This window comes from Bombina bombina, chromosome 3 (assembly GCF_027579735.1).
Source record: "Bombina bombina isolate aBomBom1 chromosome 3, aBomBom1.pri, whole genome shotgun sequence".
Taxonomy (NCBI): Eukaryota; Metazoa; Chordata; class Amphibia; order Anura; family Bombinatoridae; genus Bombina; species Bombina bombina.
Window position 1 is genome coordinate 615,330,433 of NC_069501.1, and position 22,784 is coordinate 615,353,216.

General features: G+C 37.1%; 1 protein-coding gene across 1 annotated transcript; it reads right to left on the minus strand.

Moving 5' to 3' along the window:
• Positions 1-6,936: 6,936 nt before the first annotated feature.
• On the minus strand, positions 6,937-22,430 carry PEF1 (penta-EF-hand domain containing 1). The gene is made up of 5 exons (XM_053707229.1): positions 22,338-22,430; positions 21,607-21,904; positions 20,781-20,936; positions 11,064-11,207; positions 6,937-8,405 (listed from the first exon to the last, which is right to left on the minus strand). Exons 1-5 carry the CDS (start codon positions 22,359-22,361, stop codon positions 8,176-8,178), a joined length of 852 nt encoding a protein of 283 aa, XP_053563204.1. The 5' UTR covers positions 22,362-22,430; the 3' UTR covers positions 6,937-8,175.
• Positions 22,431-22,784: the final 354 nt, after the last annotated feature.

Consider the following 22,784-nt stretch of genomic DNA (forward strand, 5'->3'; position numbering starts at 1 on the left):
TCTGTTCAACAGAAGCCTCATTCTTGAAGGCCCATGTGGAAGCCATAGCTCTAGTAGAATGAGCAGTAATTCGTTCAGGAGGCTGCCGTCCGGCAGTCTCATAAGCCAATCGGATGATGCTTTTTAACCAGAAGGAAAGAGAGGTAGCAGTAGCTTTCTGACCTCTCCTCTTACCAGAATAGACGACAAACAATGAAGATGTCTGTCTGAAATCCTTTGTTGCGTCTAGAAAGAATTTTAAAGCACGAACCACATCTAGATTGTTTAACAAACGTTCCTTTTTAGAAACTGGATTAGGACACAGAGAAGGAACAACTATTTCCTGGTTAATATTCCTATTGGAAACCACCTTTGGAAGAAAAACAGGTTTGGTACGTAAAACGATCTTATCTGTATGGAACACCAGATAGGGTGAATTACACTGCAAAGCAGACAATTCTGAAACTCTTCTAGCAGAAGAAATAGCAACCAAAAACAAAACTTTCCAAGATAGTAACTTAATATCTATGGAATCTAAAGGTTCAAACGGAACCCCTTGAAGAACTGAAAGAACTAAATTTAGACTCCATGGAGGAGTCACAGGTCTGTAGACAGGCTTAATTCTGACCAATGCCTGAACATCTAGCACGGCTGCCAGACGTTTGTGTAACAAGACAGACAGAGCAGATATCTGTCCCTTTAAGGAACTAGCTGACAGACCTTTCTCCAAACCTTCTTGGAGAAAGGAAAAAATCCTTGGAATTCTAATTTTACTCCATGAGTAACCCTTGGATTCGCACCAATAGAGATGTTTCTGCCATATCTTATGGTAAATTCTCCTGGTTACAGGCTTTCTAGCCTGAACCAGAGTATCTATAACTGATTCCGAAAACCCACGCTTAGATAGAATCAAGCGTTCAATCTCCAAGCAGTCAGCTGCAGAGAAACTAGGTTTGGATGTTCGAATGGACCTTGCACTAGAAGGTCCTGTCTCAATGGTAGCTTCCATAGTGGAGCCGATAACATATTCACCAGGTCTGCATACCAAGTCCTGCGTGGCCACGCAGGAGCTATTAGAATCCCCGAAGCCTTCTCCTGTTTGATCCTGGCTACTAGCCTGGGGAGTAGGCCTGGGGAGTAGAGGAAACGGTGGAAAGACATACGCTAGATTGAATGACCAAGGCGCCACTAATGCATCTACCAATGTCGCCTTGGGATCCCTGGACCTGGACCCGTAGCGTGGAACCTTGGAGTTCTGACAAGACGCCATCAGATCCAGATCTTGAATGCCCCATAGTTGAGTTAACTGGGCAAAGACCTCCGGGTGAAGTTCCCACTCCCCCGGATGGAAAGTCTGACGACTCAAATAATACGCCTCCCAGTTGTCTACTCCTGGGATGTGAATTGCAGATAGATGGCAGGAGTGATCCTCCGCCCATTTGATGATCTTGGATACTTCTCTCATCGCCAGGGAACTCTTTGTTCCTCCCTGATGATTGATGTACGCTACAGTCGTCATGATGTCCGACTGAAATCTTATGAATTTGGCCTCCGCTAGTTGAGGCCAAGCCAGGAGCGCATTGAATATCGCTCTCAGTTCCAAAATGTTTATCGGGAGAAGAGATTCTTCCCGAGACCATAGACCCTGAGCTTTCAGGGAGTCCCAGACCGCGCCCCATCCTAAGAGACTGGCGTCGGTCGTGACAATGATCCACTCTGGTCTGCGGAAACTCATTCCCTGGGACAGGTGATCCTGAGACAACCACCAGAGGAGCGAGTCTCTGGTTTTCTGGTCCATTTGTATCTGGGGAGACAAATCTGCATAATCCCCATTCCACTGCTTGAGCATGCACAGTTGCAATGGTCTTAGATGAATTCTGGCAAAAGGGACTATGTCCATTGCCGCAACCATTAGACCGATTACCTCCATGCACTGAGCCACAGAAGGCTGAGGAATGGCATGAAGAACTCTACAAGCATTTGAAAGTTTTGACTTCCTGACTTCCGTCAGAAAGATTTTCATTTCTACCCAGACTATTATTGTTCCCAGGAAGGGAACCCTTGTGACCGGGGACAGAGAACTTTTTTCTACGTTCACCTTCCACCCGTTAGACCTTAGAAAGGCTAGAACAATATCCGTATGAGCCTTCGCTTTGTGGAAGGACGACGCCTGAATTAAGATGTCGTCTAGGTAAGGTGCTACCGCAATGCCCCTTGGCCTTAGCACTGCTAGAAGGGATCTTAACACCTTTGTAAAAATTCTTGGAGCAGTGGCCAATCCGAAGGGAAGAGCCAAAAACTGATAATGCTTGTCCAGGAAGGCGAACCTTAGGAACTGATGGTGAACTTTGTGGATCGGAATATGCAGGGATGCATCCTTTAGGTCCACGGTAGTCATGTATTGACCCTCCTGGATCATTGGTAAAATTGTTCGAATTGTTTCCATTTTGAATGATGGAACTCTGAGGAATTTGTTTAGGATCTTTAAGTCCAGAATTGGCCTGAACGTTCCCTCCTTTTTGGGAACTACAAACAGGTTTGAGTAAAAACCCAGTCCTTGTTCTGCTTATGGAACTGGGTGTATCACTCCCATTTTTAAAAGGTCTTCTACGCAATGTAAGAATGCCCGTGTCTTTGTCTGGTCTAAAGACAAGCGAGACATGTGAAACCTTCCCTTTGGAGGAAGGTCCTTGAATTCTAGGAGATACCCCTGAGAGACAATCTCTAAAGCCCAGGGGTCTAGGACATCTCTTGCCCAAGCCTGAGCAAAGAGAGAGAGTCTGCCCCCTACCAGATCCGGTCCCGGATCGGGGGCTATCCTTTCATGCTGATTTGGTAGCAGCAGCAGGCTTCTTGGCCTGTTTCCCCTTGTTCCAGCCTTGCAATGGTTTCCATGCTGGTTTGGGCTGGGAAGTGTTACCCTCTTGTCTAGAGGCTGTAGAGCTAGGAGCCGGTCCGTTCCTGAAATTGCGAAAGGAACGAAAATTAGACTTATCTTTTGCTTTGAAAGGTCTATCCTGTGGAAGGGCATGGCCCTTTCCCCCAGTGATGTCTGAAATAATCTCTTTCAATTCTGGCCCGAATAGGGTCTTACCCTTGAAAGGAATAGTAAGCAATTTTGTTTTGGACGACACATACGCCGACCAAGATTTTAGCCAAAGCGCCCTGCGCGCCACTATTGCAAAACCTGAATTTTTGCCGCTAATTTAGCTAATTGAAAAGCGGCATCTAAAATAAAGGAATTAGCCAACTTCAGTGTGTGAATTCTGTCCACGACTTCATCATATGGAGTCTCCTTCTGGAGCGAATTTTCTAGTTCATCGAACCAAAAAGACGCCGCCGTGGTGACAGGAATAATGCACGAAATTGGTTGAAGAAGGAAACCTTGCTGAACAAAAATTTTATTAAGCAATCCTAATTTTTTATCCATAGGATCTTTGAAAGTGCAACTGTCCTCTATTGGAATAGTTGTGCGCTTAGCTAACGTTGAAACTGCCCCCTCTACCTTAGGGACCGTCTGCCATGCGTCCCTTCTGGGGTCAACAATGGGGAACATTTTCTTAAATATAGGAGGGGGAACAAAAGGAACACCTGGCTTCTCCCACTCCTTAGTCACTATATCCGCCATCTTAGGTATCGCAAACGCATCAGTGTGTACTGGGACCTCTAGGAAATTGTCCATTTTACACAATTTTTCTGGGATCACCAAAGGATCACAATCATCAAGTGCAGCTAGGACCTCCTTAAGTAGGGCGCGGAGGTGTTCTAGCTTAAATTTAAATGTTATGGTATCAGGCTCTGCCTGCTGAGAAACTTTTCCTGTCAGAAATTTCTCCCTCAGACAGGCCCTCCTTCACCGCCAATTCAGCTTGATGTGAGGGCACTACAGATAAATTATCCCCTGCGTCTGCTTGCTCATTGTCTGTGTTTAAAACTGAGCAATCACGCTTCCTAGGAAAGGCTGGCAGTTTGGATAAAAAATGCTAATTGTTGCATAGTAATCGCAATTGGTGCGCTAGATGTACTGGGCATCGCCTGCACGGGCATAGCTGGTGTTGACACAGAAGGAGGACACAGAAGGAGAGGAAAGCAAGCTATCTTCACTACCTTCAGCTAAAGAATCATCTTGGGCTATATCTTTAAGTGTGATTGTACTGTCCTTAAGTTGGTTGGACGCTATGGCACACTGCACACATAAATTTAATGGGGGAACCACCTTGGCCTTTGGACATACAGAACATAGTCTATCTGAAGATTCAGACATGTTTGACAGACTTTAACAGAACTACAATGCAATAAAAATTATTTTTGACAAAAACGTTACTGTTGATAGAAGAAATAAAAAACTACAACTAACACCACATACTCTTTACCATCCCCGTGGAGATGCTACTTGTTCAGAGCGGCAAAGAGAATGACTGGGGGGCGGAGCTAGAGGGGGAGCTATATGGACAGCTCTGCTGTTGTGCTCTCTTTGCCACTTCCTGTAGGGAATGAGAATATCCCACAAGTAAGGATGAAGCCGTGGACCGGACACACCAATGTAGGAGAAATACAAATTTGCTGCTGCTCTTCCAGTCTCTTTAAAATACCCCAAAAGTGTTCTACTGGATTCAAGTCAGGTGACATACTTGGCCAGCTCATAGTTTTCACTTGTTTCTCCTTTAGAAACTCCTTTGTGATTTTGGCAGTGTGTTTTGGATCATTATCATGCTGGAATATTCGTCCTCTGCCAAACTTCTGGAGACTGAGAGTCATCTTGTCAGCCAGTATTTTGGTATAATGCAGGCATTCATGGTGCCATCTATAAATGTCATCTCCCCAACACCTTTTGCAGTCATGCAGCCCCATATCGTCACACTCCCACCTTCATGATTCACTGTTGGGACTATGCATTCACTGTAATAATCCTGACCAGGTACACACCAAACATACTGTACCCCATCTGAGTTGAAAAATTGTATCTTGGTCTTGGCCATCTTACCAAATAATGTGCTCCCAGTATTTAGCAAGCTTTTCATGTTGTTCAGCAAAGTTTAATCTTGCAATTTTGTGCCGAAGAGCAAGCAAGGGTTTTTCCCTTGGATGCTGTCCATAGAAGTTGACATTATGCAATGTCCTTATAACTGTCTGAGCTGTCACAGAAACTCCAATTTCTTCAATAATCCCTGAGCCTAATCTGACGTACTTGCCTGTTTTTCAGAGCTAGATTGTGCAAGTAGTGCACTGTTCGTGGCGTCATTTTAAGAGGACAGTCACTGCGGCTCTGATTTTTGGCACTGTGTATCGATCTATACCTCCTGATTACTGCTGCAACTGCATTTTGAGTGATTTTTAGTTGGTCACCAAACTTCCTGTATCCTTTTCCATCTTTGTGAAGTCTCACAATCAGATTTTTCAATTCCTCTGGCAATTATTTTCCATGTGGAGACATGAGGCAAATTAGCAGATAGACACAGCCCATTGGTCAAAAAAATTAGACTGTTCTGGTAACTATGCTCATGCAATTAGGCTAATTGGAAATCATAGGTGTACTCAATATTGTTTCAGTGATCTAACTTGTGTGTCAGTGACCACAGGTGTATTCACTTTTTTTGCATTAAGGTTCTACTTTGGAGCCTGTATTTTCAATATAATCTTTCTAAAGCATTTGTTTTTGATGGTTTATAATAGGAAATACTCTACTTGCCAATTTAGAAATAAAACAATTATTGAGAGGTGATACAATTTTGAATAATTTGATATTTAAGTGATATTGCCCAGGGGGTATACTCACTTCTGTTGTATACTGTAAAACATGGATTACAAATATGACAGGCATTTATTTAAACATCTTATGGACCTGTAATAAGAGCCATATCTAAATTCTTACATTGAGAGCTATATGGTGCTTAGAAATTATACGTGTAGGATTAAAAATGCTGTACATATCTCTTATAAAAGTACATTTTTAAAACAAATTAAAAAAAAAATGCTCATCAAGGTACAAGAAACCAACCAACATAAACAAGCATATTAACCCTTCAATGAATATAAGGCATTTCATTTCTGGTCAATTTAAATAGTCAATTTAAAATATCTGTACTTCTTTAATCATATAAATACAAAATAGTCAAAACAAGTGACAACAAAAACAGACCCCCCCCCCCCCCCACAAACACTGCCCCACCTGCTTCTGTCTTCTGAGACCTGCTAACACGAGAGATCGAAACGTCTCGGTTTTGTGGAATAGAGGCGAGTGTAAATTGGATTGACAGAGGGTATTGTAGTATCACATTTGACCATCTAGAGAAAACATTTTGGATATCTTTTTTATGCGAGGATAGGATATTACATTTTTCAAATATAATTTGAGCCTGTACTGCCTTTATAAATTCAGCCATAGTAGGTGATGTGTTGGAATGCATTTGATAATCTGTGTTTTATGAGATTAAATCATTTTGCATACCCAAGAAATACATTTTCAGGGTAACTGGCTGCAATAAGGACATTATGGCCACGAGTCTGTTTTTGGGAATATTATGGGTGGAGATCTCATCATCTATGACATACCAGTGCAATCATATTGTGGTCACCAATATGGATTGCAGGTTAGTCTGGAGATAATGTAGTAACAGGATTATGGTTAGTACATGGGTCTTTGAAAAGAAATGAATTGCAGCCTTCTATGGCATCCAGTGGGTCAAGAAAAGTCTGATTCCTAAAGCAATGCTGCATGTAACATTACTGTGGTCACAATATGTCAATGAAATCATTGTAGCCGACATATTGAGTTGAAGAAAAATTCCAAATAAAAGCCATTTCCAAGATAGATGATACATGATAGTTTAAAAGGGAGGCCTATGCTAATTAGCAGTTTTCAGGATTTTAAAAGTGTTAAGCAAGATGCACATTGTGAAGAGATTCCATGAAACGGAGTACAAATGCTGTATATAAAATCAAAGACAGACTCGTACATGATTTAATATATTGTCTGTATAAACCATTTATTCAGGCAAAGCTCCCTGCAATGTGGGGAATTCTTACAAAGTTTGGCCCTTACAAACGCAGTGGATTTAAAGCATCTGTACATTACTTAAAAACATTTTATGCAAGTCAGTCAAAAAAAAAAAAGTAAACTAGATATATATGGCACAAGAAGCTTAGAGCACGTTTTCTAAAAATAAAAAAAAAGATTTTATGTACAAGTGTAATACATGATCTCACTGAAGGGATACTGGGGTAATCTTAACAGTATTCAGCTAAAATGCAATACACTAATTAATGGCTAATTTTGGAGAATTAATATTAACCAACAAGCAAATTTGTGTTATGATCAAACATTCATGCTCACACACATACATATATCACAGGACTTGGTTACCATAAATTTTATTGGTTTTTCATCAATAAGGGTTCAGTCAACGTTTCGGTCCTCACAGGGACCTTTGTCACGACTTCAACGGTGAACACATCAAACACGCTTGTATTGAGAAACAGTGTTGACAAAGGTCCCTGTGAGGACCGAAACGTTGATGAATTGATGAAAAACTAATAAAATTTATGGTAACCAAGTCCTGTTAGTGCCTCTTCTTTCCTTGAAGTTTGTACCTATCTACCATAGAGTGCACCCAGGCAATACACACTTACAGTGAGTGCTTGGACCCCAGAACTACACACACACACACACACATACAGTTTTTATTTATATTTTTATATATATATATATATATATATATATATATATATATATATATATATATATATACACATACACACATATATACATATACATACACACACACAGACACACACACTGTATAAATGTATATTTTAAGGATGTGTGCCAGGAAATGCCAAAAGGCACACTCATACAGAAGGATTGCAAGAACTTTTAATCAGGTAGGAGAACTTTGGTGGGTATATATCTCCCCCTAGTGGATACTATTTGGATAGCAATGGAAAATTTGTACAATTTAAGCCTTGAGATGTAATAAATATTTAGATTGTACCTTTCATTTATAAAAATTGTTACAGATTAACCTGTAGAGACTGTATGCAACACATTTCAAGGTTTGTATAAAAATGACAAGATGTAACCATTACTCCACACTTCCTCCTTACTGAGAACTAGTGTTCTATTAGCAATACAGTAATAAGTGCTTGGAAGGGTACTGTGAGCAGGTTTTAATGTAAATGTGCCTCCTTATTCTGATGTCATATGAGACGTGTTGCAGTCATAGAGAGGAAATCTTCATAGCTAAGTCTGACACTGCCTGTCCGGCTTGTATCCTTCTCCCGGAAGGCCTCAGTCATACTCTGAAGTTGCGTACAGATTTGTATGAACCGATCAAGTTGTAAGGTTGGATTTGCAGATCGCTGGGCATAACGGGACATTGCAATCTGTATGAACTGGGGGCTGAGGTTATACCCCATCTGGGAAAGAGCTGAAAGACACGAAATAGGGCAGGGAGGGTAACAAAATAAATAATAATGAATAAAATCACAGACTGAAAAAGTAAAATGAGATACCTTTGTCATTTATTTTAAAGGATTTTATTTGTTACAATAGAAGGGGTGATGCATGGATACAAACAGTATGCAAACTAGAAATGAAAGTATACCAAAACCTTGAAAGGGGCACTAAACCCAATTTTTGTCTTTAATGATTTAGATAGAGCATGCAATTTTAAGCAAATTTCTAATTTACTCCTATTATCAATTTTTCTTCATTCTCTTGCTATCTTTATTTTAAAAACAGGAATGTAAAGCTTAGGAGCAGGCAAATTTTTGGTTCAGAACCCGAGTTACGCTTGCTTATTGGTGGGTAAATGTAGCCACCAATAAAGCAAGCACTATCCAGGTGATGAACCAACCTAAAATGGACCAGCTCCTAAGCTTTACATTCCTGCTTTTTAAATAAAGATAGCAAGAGAATGAAGAACAATTGATAATAGGAGTAAATTAGAAAGTTGCTTAAAATTGCATGCTCTATCTGAACCATTAAAATAATAAATTTGTATTTAGTGTCCCTTTAACGAAATTAGCAGAGGTAAGGGTTACAGCTATTAATAGTTTTATATCTGTATTTTATTTGTCTATAGTTAAAATGCTAACACCAATTGTTATCTGTGTGTCTATCCTTTCTGTATAAAGTTCCTGTATTAATTATAAATAAATAATCTTGTACTACATTTTTCTTAAAATGACAGACATACAAACCAGGTGATATTAATATTTTGAGGTTATAAATGCAGGTTGCTCTGTACACATGATGTAAACTTTGAATCAGTTTAATATAATGTCACTTTCCATTTCAAAATTTCCAACAAAAAAAGCCACAGGATTCTCAAAAGTAAAATAAGGTGGCAAATTGGAATCTATAGATTTGTTGTGCGTATCACTACTATAGTTTTAATTTAAAGAAAATAATAAAATAAAGAACCATTGCTAACCCCTTCTTTGCCAGAGATATAAATTTGTCTTTGTGATCCAAATGGTTCTGATTTGAAATTTACCCCTTTGGGTTTTCAAACTGTCCTTTTTCGTTCTGATGTAAAACACACCACCATAATAACTGGTCTTTTTGCGCTCATGATTACATGGATATACGTTTAGAGCATTTACATTTCCTTACTGCATTCTACCATGTCAGAAAATACATAACAAAAAAATTATAAAAGAAACAAAAAAGTTGTGCCTTTGTAAATAATCTGTAATAAATTAACACAAGGCCTTAAGGATCATAGATTCATAGAATAAAGCAGATGTGGACAAAACAAAAAAAAGTGAAGAAAGTTAGAAGTCAGACATTTTTCAGTGCCCATGTATGTAATATGTTCTCAAAAGTATTTTAATTTTCATTAAATATATTCCAGAGAAACTGATTTTAATAAAGAAAAAAAAAAAAAGAAAAAAAAAAGAGAAAAAAAGAGAAAAAAGAAAGAAGGAAGGAAGGACTACAGAAACCCAAGCAAGGAATTTGCATCACTAGATTTAAAATGGTAAGCAATTAAGTATAACTGAAAAAATCATGCACGCAATGGAGTGGGACTTCAAATAAGCAAAGCTTTAGGTAGATAGGATTGTTTTGTTTACAAAAGTGTCAATGGTTGCAAGGCAACATGATGCTGTGATGTTACAATTTTACTAGACTGGGTTTTACCTAGTTTTCTGTATTCTGTTTTACTTTCAGTACAAACCTGCTGCTGAAGGAATTATAAGACTTATCGCCTCCCTGGTCCAGGAACGGCAAGTATTCAGAATGAAAAACGTGAATAGTCAGATAAAATGGACTGGAGCCGAGGACTTAGGTTAGTAATACCTAGGTATGTGCATCATTTCAGCATTCATTTTTAGTAAAATGAATTAACTTTGAAAGTTAAAGGTCTTGCGCCAACTCAAGACTAAAGGCAGATAAATGTGCACTAAAAAATAAATGGTACAGAATATTGTTGTGCAAATATATCCAGACATAATTTTTTTTTTTACTTGGAGTGCATTGTATCACTACTAGCTGTGCATAACAAGGAGATCACAGAACAAACTTAAAGGGACATTAAACACTAAATACACGCTAGATAGAATGATACATTCAAAGAAAAGATTAGTCCATGACTAACATGTAGATGTATTTTTTAAAGTTTCATTAGTTGTTTAAAAAGTGACAAAATAAGTGTAAAGTTTTAGTGTCTATAAAACACTGGGAGCTGTCATGTTGTAACTTGTGTTACCTTCTCTGCTGTGGCCAATTAGAGACAGTTATACATAGGTCACTAGAGTGTGCAGCCAATGGTTGTGCTGGATTTAACAGTGTTCTGCACTTCCATTTCTAACAGAAACTGAAAAGCTCACAATTTCAGAATGGAATTACAGGCAAAGAGGACAAAATAAATAATGAAAGTATATTGCACAGCTTTTTTATATATACAATTTTTCATATTATATTACCATCTCAAAGTGTTTAATATCCCTTTAAGATCTGTTGGTCAGCTCTTAGAGGGCCATATTTTTGCTATATGGAAAATGTAAATGGGTAGACTGCATAAGCTAAATGTTTATCTGACAAATTAGATTTATCAGAACAATGCCCTTCTGTTTCTCACCTTGGTGTAATTCTCCTTGGTTGATGCAGCCAGAGCGATCGCGGTCGTATTGTTGGAACAGGTTTCTCCACTGCTGAATGAAGCTCCAGAGAGCAGAAAAACCAAACAAATCTATCCTTCCAGAACTGGTCTTATCAAACATGTCTGAGTGAGAACAGGAAGGACAGGTTCACATATTTGTTACTGGGCATAGCATGTTAATGTATCACAAGACATCCACAGGTTTTATTGCTTATGTTAGTGCAGGTGTTATTTATGAGGAAAATTACAGTAAAATCGGTCTCTACACAATTATTATTTAAAAATGTAATTTTATTTGGCAGAGTCAAAATTCTAAAAACAGAAGAATTTCCATCCCCCATAGCAAAGTTTGCCAAGTCAGTCACTTGCACAAAAAGTGCATTATGTGTGTGGTTTAACCGATACATGAATAGCAAGTGCTGGTCAACTTGAATATGACATCATCCCCCCCCCCCCCCTTTTAAAAGGGACAGTCAATGTTAAATATTTCTCTCAATAGTTTCATTACATTGAAATAGCTTGTATACTAGTAAAAGAAACACAATCATTTTACTTAAACATGACCTTTTATTATTTGTCTGGGAGGCTCTTCTTTCCTTCGCCATGCACCTACTCTCTCTCACTAGCGCATGTGCATTATTTAATGTGGAGCTGTCGCAATCCACTATTTACATTTCTTTGCTGGCAAGCAAGTACTGCTCATGTGCAAGTGACAAGTGGGGCAGGCTGTAAGACAAACAAGCTACAGGTTTGGGGAGGACAGCGAGAGTCCATTATATACTCAATTTTTCTTTGCATAAAATGTTTTGTAGATGATCCATTTATATAGCCAACACAGCTTATTTTTTTTTATTTTTTTTTTAAATTATAGTTTTGCTTATTTTTTAATAACATTGCTCTGATTTTCAGACTCCTAACCAAAGTTTTAGGAGAATACTGAAGTATAATACTCCAGCTTGCTTCTGTTTGTGTAAAGGGTCTTTTCATAGGCAAAGGAAGGGGGGTGTCTGCTATTTCCCACTTATAGTGGGTGTTCTAGCTATCTTTTTAACAGAGCTAAACTGGGAGCTTCTAAGAAAGTTTTTAAACAGTTTTATACTGGATTTTTATATCAGTATCTGTGCTTATTATTCTTTATAGTAGTGTCTATTATATGCAGTTAAATTAAAACTGGTGTATACTGACCCTTTAACTAATAATAAAAGGTCATTCTAAGAATTTAAGAAAAAAAAAAGTGATATTGCTAATGAAATAAAAGATAAATAAAATATTTAAATAGGAAGCTTTCTCAAAGCATATATAGAAATATTTTATTTGTAAAGTCCCTTTAAGTCTGAATACAGCACCCATTAATACAGATGTGATAAAAGTAGTTTTTGCCATTTGTTAGGAACTAATGCTGAAAATGGCGGCTGTCATTTTGGTGCCGGAGTAAGACTGCAAGACACAAATATCTGTGAAAATATATATATATTATCTGTCAAGATAATAGTATTGCAGTAATAACTTTTTTATTGGACTAACATTACATAGTGAAAGACAAGTTTTAGAGAGTTTCCTCTCTCCCGCAGGTCTGAAGCAGTACTGATCAATAATATAGAATTGTACATTGATATCTTGGAGCAAAGGGGAGGCTATAGAAACAGGACAGGAGGTGGGAGAGATCAGAGAATTTGCAGGGCGTCATAAATAACCTAATCTAAAAATCCATTATAAAACCTTTCAATTTGTTTTTACTAAGAAGCTCTCAGTTTAGCATTGTTGATGAGGTTTGTCTGGGACACCCAGTCAAAGGGGCTAGGTCAACAAAAATAGCAGACACTCCCCACCACCCCTGCATATGAAAAGACAGATAACATAAACAGGAGCCAGCAGGATTCTATAAACGTGTGAATACATCTGACACTGTGGGGCTTGGTTAGGAGTCAAAATCAGCACAATGTTCTTAAAAAATAAGCAAAACTATAAATTTTTATAAAAATTCTACCAGATGGGCTATATACATGGATCATCTACAAAACATTTATACAAAGAAAAATCTAGTGTGCCATGTCCCTTTAATTATGTCAAATAGAGCATGCCATTTTAAACAACTGTCCAATTGATTTCCATTAATGGAAATGTGCAGTCTTTCTATATTTACACTTTTTGAGTAACCAGTTCCTACTGAGCATGTGCAAGAATTCACAGCATATAAGTATATGCATTTGTGATTGGCTGATGACTGTCACACGATACAGGAGCAGTGGAAATAGACATAACTTTGTCAGAATAAACACCACCACTCATTTGAGGTTCAGCCTAAGTGCTATTGTATTATCTTTTTATCATGCATTTGTTGATTATGTAAGTCTACTTTATTTACTGGTTCTTTAAAACAGAGAATTGCATGCTCAGACATACTGTATGTAGCACTTACCCTGCGCCAATTGTTTTTCTTGACATTCTCAATCCCCACCCCGCATTTTTCAGTATCAGATCTGTTAGTTACACCCCCCGCAGATTCTCTCAGTGATCTCTCCCACTACCTGTCCTGTCTCCATAGACCCCTTCTCTCCAAGATATCAATGTAGAATTCTATAATATTGATTAGGGCTGCAACTAGCGATTCTTTTTTTCATTAAATCGGAAAAACACCTGAACTCAGTAATTACTAGGGGTTTTGGCAATATAGTGTATATTGTAAACTACAACCATCATCAAACAGTTCCTAAAATTTTATGTTTAGAACTTTAATCTTCTTGCCGCCATTAAGATTCATAAAAATGTGCAATTTTTCTTTCTTCTACCCACAATTAGAAGACTAGGGGGCAGAAATAAGATTGCCTGAGGGCAGAGATAGGGATATGATTAAGTGGCAGACTGTCTCTCTATCATCTATCTATATCAGACTCTCTCTCTCTAGATCTGTATATATATATATATATATATATATATATATATATATATATATATATATATATATATATATATATATATATATATATATATATATATATATATATATATATATATATATATATATATATATATATCTGTCCCTCTATCTATATGTGTCTCTATCTCCCTATGAAGTATTGATGTGCACAAGTGTTCTAATAAGTTTCAGTCTACCATGGGGCTACATACTCGGAGAGTGTTCATGAAATGTAATATGGTTATAAGAAAAAAATAAATACATCTGTATAGATACATGACTGATTAATTTATTTGAAATATGCAAAGTAATAAATCAGTTTTAATCTAAATTTGTGGTTAGTCCATCAGTACTTAGTACTGATTTAACTACTGATCAGTAGTTAAATCCTGACTTTTTTTAGTGAAATTGATAGTTGTTGAATTTTGTTTTAATGAGATTGCATGAGTTGAAATGTGTTGAGTTCCACAGTTACACAATAGGCAATGCTGTAAACAGCACATGTTGTCATAATACAGAAATGTGCATGTCCCAAATGAAAGTGTAGTTAAAAGGAGAAATGCTAGAATGACACCATACAATGAAGCTGGAGAAGCGGCTAAATCAGAGCAAACTAGTTAAGTGTAATGGTAATTAGCACATGGAATAACCACCTGAGACACAAGGAACAGGAAACAATTTAGCATTTATGCACACTGCACCATACTCCAGCGGGAGATGCAAGTATTAACCTGCCCACATCACACAGAATAAATCCCCTACAGATTTGGAAAAGTAAACATAATATACCATTGAAAGTTTATATCACTAGGGCCCATGTACAGGGTTAAGCCAGCTAAAAGATGAGGTAACAATTGAAAGTTACAAAAAAACACACAACTATTCACAGCAAGTCCTGACCCAATCAAAAAAAATAAAAAAAAAGTATGTTACGGTATGTATAATCAAGTCCTAAATAAATGCACTAACAGCCCTAACTGGAGAACAGGTTAGTCGTTAGAATGAAGAATGACTTCCCCTGGGTATTACCTTGACAACTTGCTCAACCAACTCCTGCAGAACTGAGCAACAGTAGTAAGTAAAAATAATATGTAAGCATTATAGATAATTGGCAGAGACACTGAAAAGGTTTTATATACAGTTGTATGCAAAAGTTTAGGCACCCCTGACAATTTACATGATTTTCATTTATAAATAATTGGGTGTTTGGATCAGAAATTTCATTTTGATCTATAAAATAACTGAAGGTCACAGTAATATTTCAGTAGTGAAATGAGGTTTATTGGATTAACAGAAAATGTGCAATATGCATGAAAACGAAATTAGACAGGTGCATAAATTTGGGCACCCTTGTCATTTTGTTGCTTTGAATACTTGTAACTACCTAGCACTGATTAATTGGAACACACAATTGTTTGGTGAGCCCATTAAGCCTTGAACTTCATAGACAGGTGCATCCAATCATGAGAAAAGGTATTTAAGGTGGCCAATTGCAAGTTGTTATTCTCTGACTCTCCTCAGAAGAGTGGCAACATGGGGCCACAAAACAACTCTCAAATGACCTGAAAACAAAGATTGTTCAACATTATGATTTAGTGGAAGGCTACAAAAGCTATTGCAGAGATTTAAGCTGTCAGTGTCCACTGTGAGGAACATAGATAGGAAATGGAAGACCACAGGCACAGTTCTTATTAAAAAGGGACACTGAACCAATTTTTTTTTCTTTCAAGATTCAGTTAGAGTATGACATTTTAATCAACTTTCTAATTTATTCCTATTATCAATTTTTCTTCGTTCTCTTGCTATCTTTATTTTAAAACAGGAATGTAAATCTTAACAGCCAGCCAATTTTAGGTTCAGAACCATGGATAGCCCTTGATTATTGGAGGATTACATTTACCCACCAATAAGCAAGCATAACCCAGGTTCTCAACCAACAATGGGACGGCTCCTATTCATCACATTCCTGCTTTTTAAATTAAGATAGCAAGAGAACAAAGAAACATTGATAATAGGAGTAAATTTGAAAGTTGCATGCTCTATCTAAAATATCGGAGAGGCAAAGGCTGGTGAGAACGGTCAAAAACAGCCCACAGACCACCTCCAAAGACCTACAACATCATCTTGCTGCAGATGGTGTCACTGTGCATCGTTCAACAATTCAGCGCACTTTGCACAAGGAGAAGCTGGGAGAGTGATGCGGAAGAAGCCTTTTCTGCACACATGCCACAAACAGTCGCTTGAGGTATGCAAACGCACATTTAGACATTTTGGAAGAAGGTGCTGTGGACTGATGAAACAAAGATTGAGTTATTTGGTTATAACAAGGGGCATTATGCATGGCAGCATAGGAACACAGCGTTCCAAGACAAACACTTGCTACCCACAGTAAAATTTGGTGGATGTGTGGCCAGTGCCAGTACTGGGAATCTTGTTAAAGTTGAGGGTCGCATGGCTTCCACTCAATATCAGCAAATACTTGAGAATAATGTTGAGGAATCAGTCACAAAGTTGAAGTTACGCCGGGGCTGGATATTTCAACAAGACAATGACCCAAAACACTGCTCAAAATCTACTCTGGCATTTATGCAGAGGAACAAGTACAATGTTGTGGAATGGCTATCCCAGTCCCCAGACCTGAATATCATTGAAAATCTGTGGGGTGATTTGATGCGGGCTGTCCATGCTCGGCAACCGTCAAACCTAACTGAACTGGAGATGTTTTGCAAGGAGGAATGGTCCAAAATACCTTCATCCAGACACTCATCACAGGCTATAGGAAGCGTCTAGAGGCTGTTATTTCTGCTAAAGGAGGCTCTACTAAATATTGATGCAATATTTCTGTTGAGATGCCCAAATTTATGCACCTGTCTAATTTAGTTTGGATGCATATTGCACATTTTCTGTTAATCCAATAAACTTCATTTCACTACTGAAATATTACTGTGTTCTTCAGTTATTTGATAGATCAAAATGAGATTGCTGATCCAAACACCCAATTATTTATAAAAGAAAATCATGGAAATTGTCAGGGGAGCCTAAACTTTTGCATACAAATATATATATATGTATGTAATGTACGGGGGTTAATGGAAGAAGCTACAATTAAGGCAATCATAGCCAATCACAGCATAAGTAAGGATGCAAAGTCCAGGCCCATTCCAAAAGGTAATATGACTTCTTAAGACATTAAAAAATTGGGTTAGGAAAAGGAAAGAGGCTTACTTTTCAAAGAGACAAAATTGATTAACTGGATACACTGTCTCAAAAGGTATGAACTACAGACTGATTTAAAAGGACAAATGTGTTAGAGCAATTTATTCTTGCAATATTGTTTGCAGATAACTTTAACCCTCACAAAAGGATTAAACGGAATGCTGAAGTTAGCTCTGGACCAGAAACACATTACTGTTCCTGAGCTGAACATGGCCAGCGAGCTAATCAGAGGCAGCATGTAATGTTTGTCTGCCAATCACTGACCATATTCAGCTACAGAGCATTGTCAGTCTGCAGCTAACTTTAAAGGGACACTCAATCAAAATTAAAGTTTCATTATTCAGAAAGATCATGCCATTTGAAACAACTTTCCAATTTACTTCCATTAACAAAATGTGCACAGTCTTTTTATATTTAAACTTTTTGAGTCACCAGCTCCTACTGAGCATGTGCAAGAATAAGTGTGTATGCATTTGTGAATGACTGATGGCTGTCACATGGTACGTGTATGCATTTGTGAATGGCTGATGGCTGTCACATGGTACAGGGGGAGTGGAAAAAGACATAACTTGTAAAATTGTCAGAAAAAAAAATCTACTACTTGTTTGAAGTTCAGACTGAGTGCTATTGCATTGTCTTGTTATCTTGCATTTGTTGATTATGCAAATATACTGTGTTGACTGGTCCTTTAACTGTGTTTATCCCTTTTGCAAGGCATGACAATTTTTTTTTTCTTTTCTAGTTTGTGTTGTAATCCATTAAAGGGAGAGTCTAGTATAAATTAAAATTTACTTATTCAGATAGGACTTTTAATTTTAATCAACTTTCAAATTTACTTTTATCATCAAATTTGCTTTTTTCTCTTGGTATTCTTAGTTTAAACTAAACATAGGTAGTCTCATTTGCTAATTTCTAAGCCTTTGAGGGCTGCCTCTTATCACATGCTTTTTAAATCTCTTTTCAACACAAAGAGACGGAAAGTACATGTGGGCCATATAGATAACACTGTGTTTAGGCACAGGGGATTATTTAAGATTTAGCACAAAACAATGCTAAATTTAAGACAATAGATAATAAACAGTCACAGTCATGTGATCAGGGGGCTGGAAGAAGGTTCCTAGATACAAGGTAATCACAGAAGTAAAAAGTATATTAATATAACTGTGTTGGTTGTGCAAAACTGGGGAATGGGTAATAAAGGGATTATCTATATTTTAAAACAATAACAATTCTATGGTAGACTGTCCCTTTAAGTAGTAAATGACATTGCAATGCAATAAATAATCTTATATCTGTTACATCATGGATGAGAGAACTTTTCCCAGTAACATGAAAATGCTAAAATTTGTGATGTAACACGCAAGTCAGAACATGTTTAAAATTTGTCTGGAGTAAGGAAATTACTGTAAAATGGGACCTCCTGTTTTCCTGAATCTAACATAACTCCTGATTCCATTGGCATCCCATCTTCAAAATTGGTAGTTAAAGTGATGGTAAATTCTAGCGTTTGTGAACAAATAAATGGGACTTAAAAGTTAAGAAGTATAAAATACTTCATGCTGAAAGTTCCTTTATTTGTTTGAAGAGTCTGCTGCACTGAGCTCCTCAGGCAGACCACAGCAAAATAATGTTCCACCGTGGGCTGCCTGAGGAGCTCAGCGCAGCGAACGTTTCAGACAAATAAAGAAACTTTCAGCATGAAGTATTTTATACTTCATGACTGAAAGTCCCCTTTATTTGTTCCATTAGTAAATCCTAGTGTTTGACCAAGGTGTGGGGAGCTAACGGTGTGGGTTAAAAAGTGTTGTATCAAAGTGTTATCACAAAGTGTTTTATCACAGTGTTATCACAAAATAATAAAAAAATAAAAATAAAAAAAAAAAATAATAATAATTAAGCTTATATACAGAATGTATTTATTTATTTAAAAACAATTTAAAACAGGTAGAATGTAAGTATAGAGCACTAATACTTTAAAACATTAAAACAGTGTACAATTTTATAAGGACAACATTGGAGAATTTTGAGCAGTCTTTTTGATTTGTTTTCAATCTGTTCATATAATTTGATTAGTTTCGTGTTTTGGTTAGAAAGTTTTTTATATGAATGTTTTACTTGTACTCACGTTTTAGTCCTGAATAAAAAACTTTTAAAGATGGCTAAGAAACCTTAAGCATATCGAGTTTTCCAAGCTTATGAAATATAGAGACACACATTGTCTCTCCTCCTCAAAGACTATTTAAGAATTGGAAAAAAAAGTTTTTTATTCAGGACTAAAACGTGAGTACAAGTAAAACATTCATATAAAAAACTTTCTAACCAAAACACGAAACTAATCAAATTATATGAACAGATTGAAAACAAATCAAAAAGACTGCTCAAAATTCTCCAATGTTGTCCTTATAAAATTGTACACTGTTTTAATGTTTTAAAGTATTAGAGCTCTATACTTACATTCTACCTGTTTTAAATTGTTTTTAAATAAATAAATACATTCTGTATATAAGCTTAATTATTTTTTATTTTTTTTTATTTTGTGATAACACTGTGATAAAACACTTTGTGATAACACTTTGATACAACACTTTTTAACCCACACCGTTAGCTCCCCACACCTTGGTTAATTCACATTTTATCTTTAGACAGTCGTTTGAAGGAACAACTGTCAATAATCGTAGGGTCCAGAGCGTGGTTACTAAAACTATTTTCTTTAGATAAAAATTATTTATCTCTAAATATACACACACTAGGTGCACTCACTCTATATCTGTTCCTCTTAAATCCTAGTGTTTCATAAACTTTAGGATTTACCATCACTTTAATGAGTAACAGTATACATTCAACATATCTTTTTTGAAAAATATTAAAAAAGACCAGTTTTTGAGAAAATGGATACCGAAATTTACCACGGCTTACAAATATCTTTTTCTAATATATGAAAGCAATATATTATCTGAAAGAGCTTTTTGATACCTTTCCAAAGATATATATCACTTCTATAGGAGCCCTGGTTGCTGAAATACTTAATGTTAAAGGAATAGTCTAGTCAAAATGAATGATTCAGATAGAGCAGGCAATTGTAAGCAACTTTCTAATTTACTCATATTATCAATATTCTTTGTTCTCTTGGTATCTTTATTTGAAAAAGCAGAAATGTAAGCATAGGAGCCGGTCCATTTTTGGTTCAGCCCCATGGTAGCGCTTGCTGATTGGTGTCTAAATGTAGTCACCAATCGCTACCCAGGTGCTGAATCAAAAATGGGTCGGCTCCTACACTTATAGTCAAATAAAGATAGCAAGAGAATGAAGAAAATTTGATAATAGGACTAAATTATTAAGTTGCTTAAAATTGAATGCTCTATCTGAATCATGAAAGTTTAATTTTGACTTGACTATTCTTTTAAAGTTAACAAAAAAAAAATGGTCAAAATTACAAATTTGTACCCCTTTAGAACTTTGTAAATACAATAAAAGCTGCTTAAAAGACACAAAGGTATGCATTTAATACAGAAGAAAATAAGATGAGGACAGAAAGAAAAAACGGTTCACACACAAACACTTACTCATCATCATAGTACAGGTCTCATCATTAAATGATGACCAATTGGTGTTAACTAATGCTTGCTTCAGTTCCTTTAGGGTGATGTAACCACTGTGATCTGTGTCAACCGTCTGAAACCAGGTGTATGCTTCTGGATCTACACCCGGTGGGATGTTCCCTGTGGTAAAAATGGGGTGGAGTGGGAAAAGACAAGATTTGTATTTACCTTTCCATACACATGTTTGAAGGAATAGCACAATTGTACCAAGACCAATATTTATTCATTGAATAAAAAAAAAAAAAAGTTTAACAAATAAAAAAAATAATAATGAGAATTTCATCACGTTTAAAGCATATATCATGGTGAGATCATTTGATCAAAAAGGTTAATGGGACACTGAACCCAAACGTTTTCTTTCATGATCAAGAGCGAGCATTCAATTTTAAACAATTTTCTAATTTACTCCTATTAAAATTTTTTTTTGTTCTCTTGCCATTTATTTGAAAAAGCAGGAATTTAAGCTTACAAGCCAGCCTATTTTTGGTTCAGCACCCTGGATAGCAGTTGCTGATTAGTGGCTGCATTTAGCCACCAATCAGCAAATGCTACCCAGGTGCTGAACCAAAGATGGGCTGGCTTCTATGCTTACATTCCTGCTGTTTCAAATAAAGATACCAAGAGAATGAAGAAAAAATTGATAATAGGAGTAAATTAGAAAGTTGCATTCTATCTGGATCATGAAAGAAAACATTTGGGTCCAGTATCCCTTTAAATGTCCAGTAATTGTTAAAAAGGATTGTAAACTCTTCAACAGGTCAGTGATTTCAAACCTGCTTTTTACACTTACCAGCTGGTGCTCCATGTCCATACTGGCCAGGCTGTGGTCTCCCATAAGGGTTTTGTCCTTGTCCCCCATAAGGTCCTCCAGGGGCTTGACCCCCATATGGTCCACCAGGAGCTCCTGGTGCCGCCCCACCTGGTGCCGAATATCCATAGGCCCCACCTGAGTTAGGGGTCCCATAAGGCGCACCCGGAGCTGGAGCACCATAACTGTTTCCAGGGTGTCCTGACCCACCATACTGAGGTCCTGAGTAGTAGCCTCCTTGTGGAGCTCCTGGAGGCTGTCCTGCAGATCCAGCATAACCCTGTGGGGTAAACACATAGCTACTTTATCTAACATAGAGGTGTAAAGTGCAGTTAGCTCCAAGTGACATTAATGCCGTATTGCTAGTTTATACAAGTACGAGCATGCAGTGTACACACCCAAATCAGTTCCCAGTAGTTACACGTTCAAAACAAACAGATAGATATAATCCACTGGGGCTGAAATTAATTTAAAACAATTTACACAGAATAATCACATAAAATGCAATAGGATATTCCTAAAACTCAAGGATTCCTACCGACAATTATGTGTTATAAAGAGAGACAACAATCACAAGCAAACCCCGCGTTTTAACCACTACAAAGGACAGATAATAGAACTCACACACGTATATTTTACAGATTAACGTTAATCGTAAATACATATCCCACCATAAAACATATTACATCATTTAATCATTGCTTATCCCATACCTGCCCGTACTGATAGCTCGCCATCTCTCGTTTTGACGTCAGCACTACAGGGTACAGCCTATTGGTCAATTCTAAAGCGCATGTCAACCAGTGGACGGTGAGACCGGAAGTAGACTAGGTATGTCACTATGGGTGTGCCTACTGCCAGTGCCTATGCGTTGACGTTCGCGCAGGGGATTTTGGGAGATGTGGCTAACAGTTTCCTAAAGTACTTTGTATGGTGTGAAGTCTATTATATAGGTTTTATTTATATTTCTCTTTTTGTGTCCTTGGGATTGATGCACGGTCCGTTAGCATTTGTGTTAGGTGTAAGGTTAGAGAAGCAACCATATAATTGAAATTTAAACATTTATGGCTACACTGCAATAATGAATGCAAAAATGTTTACTATTGTATAATATACAGCAAACAACTAGTTTCTTGCGAAATTATCACTCGTAGCCTGTG

Excerpts from the sequence above, each read along its gene's own strand:
- PEF1 (XM_053707229.1), bottom strand. The coding sequence starts at position 22,361 with ATGGCGAGCTATCAGTACGGGCAG. Across the intron at positions 20,937-21,606 it reads TGGACATGGAGCACCAGCTG|GGAACATCCCACCGGGTGTA; the intron begins GTAAGTGTAAAA and ends TTTTTACCACAG. Across the intron at positions 11,208-20,780 it reads GACCTGTACTATGATGATGA|ACATGTTTGATAAGACCAGT; the intron begins GTAAGTGTTTGT and ends GTTCTCACTCAG.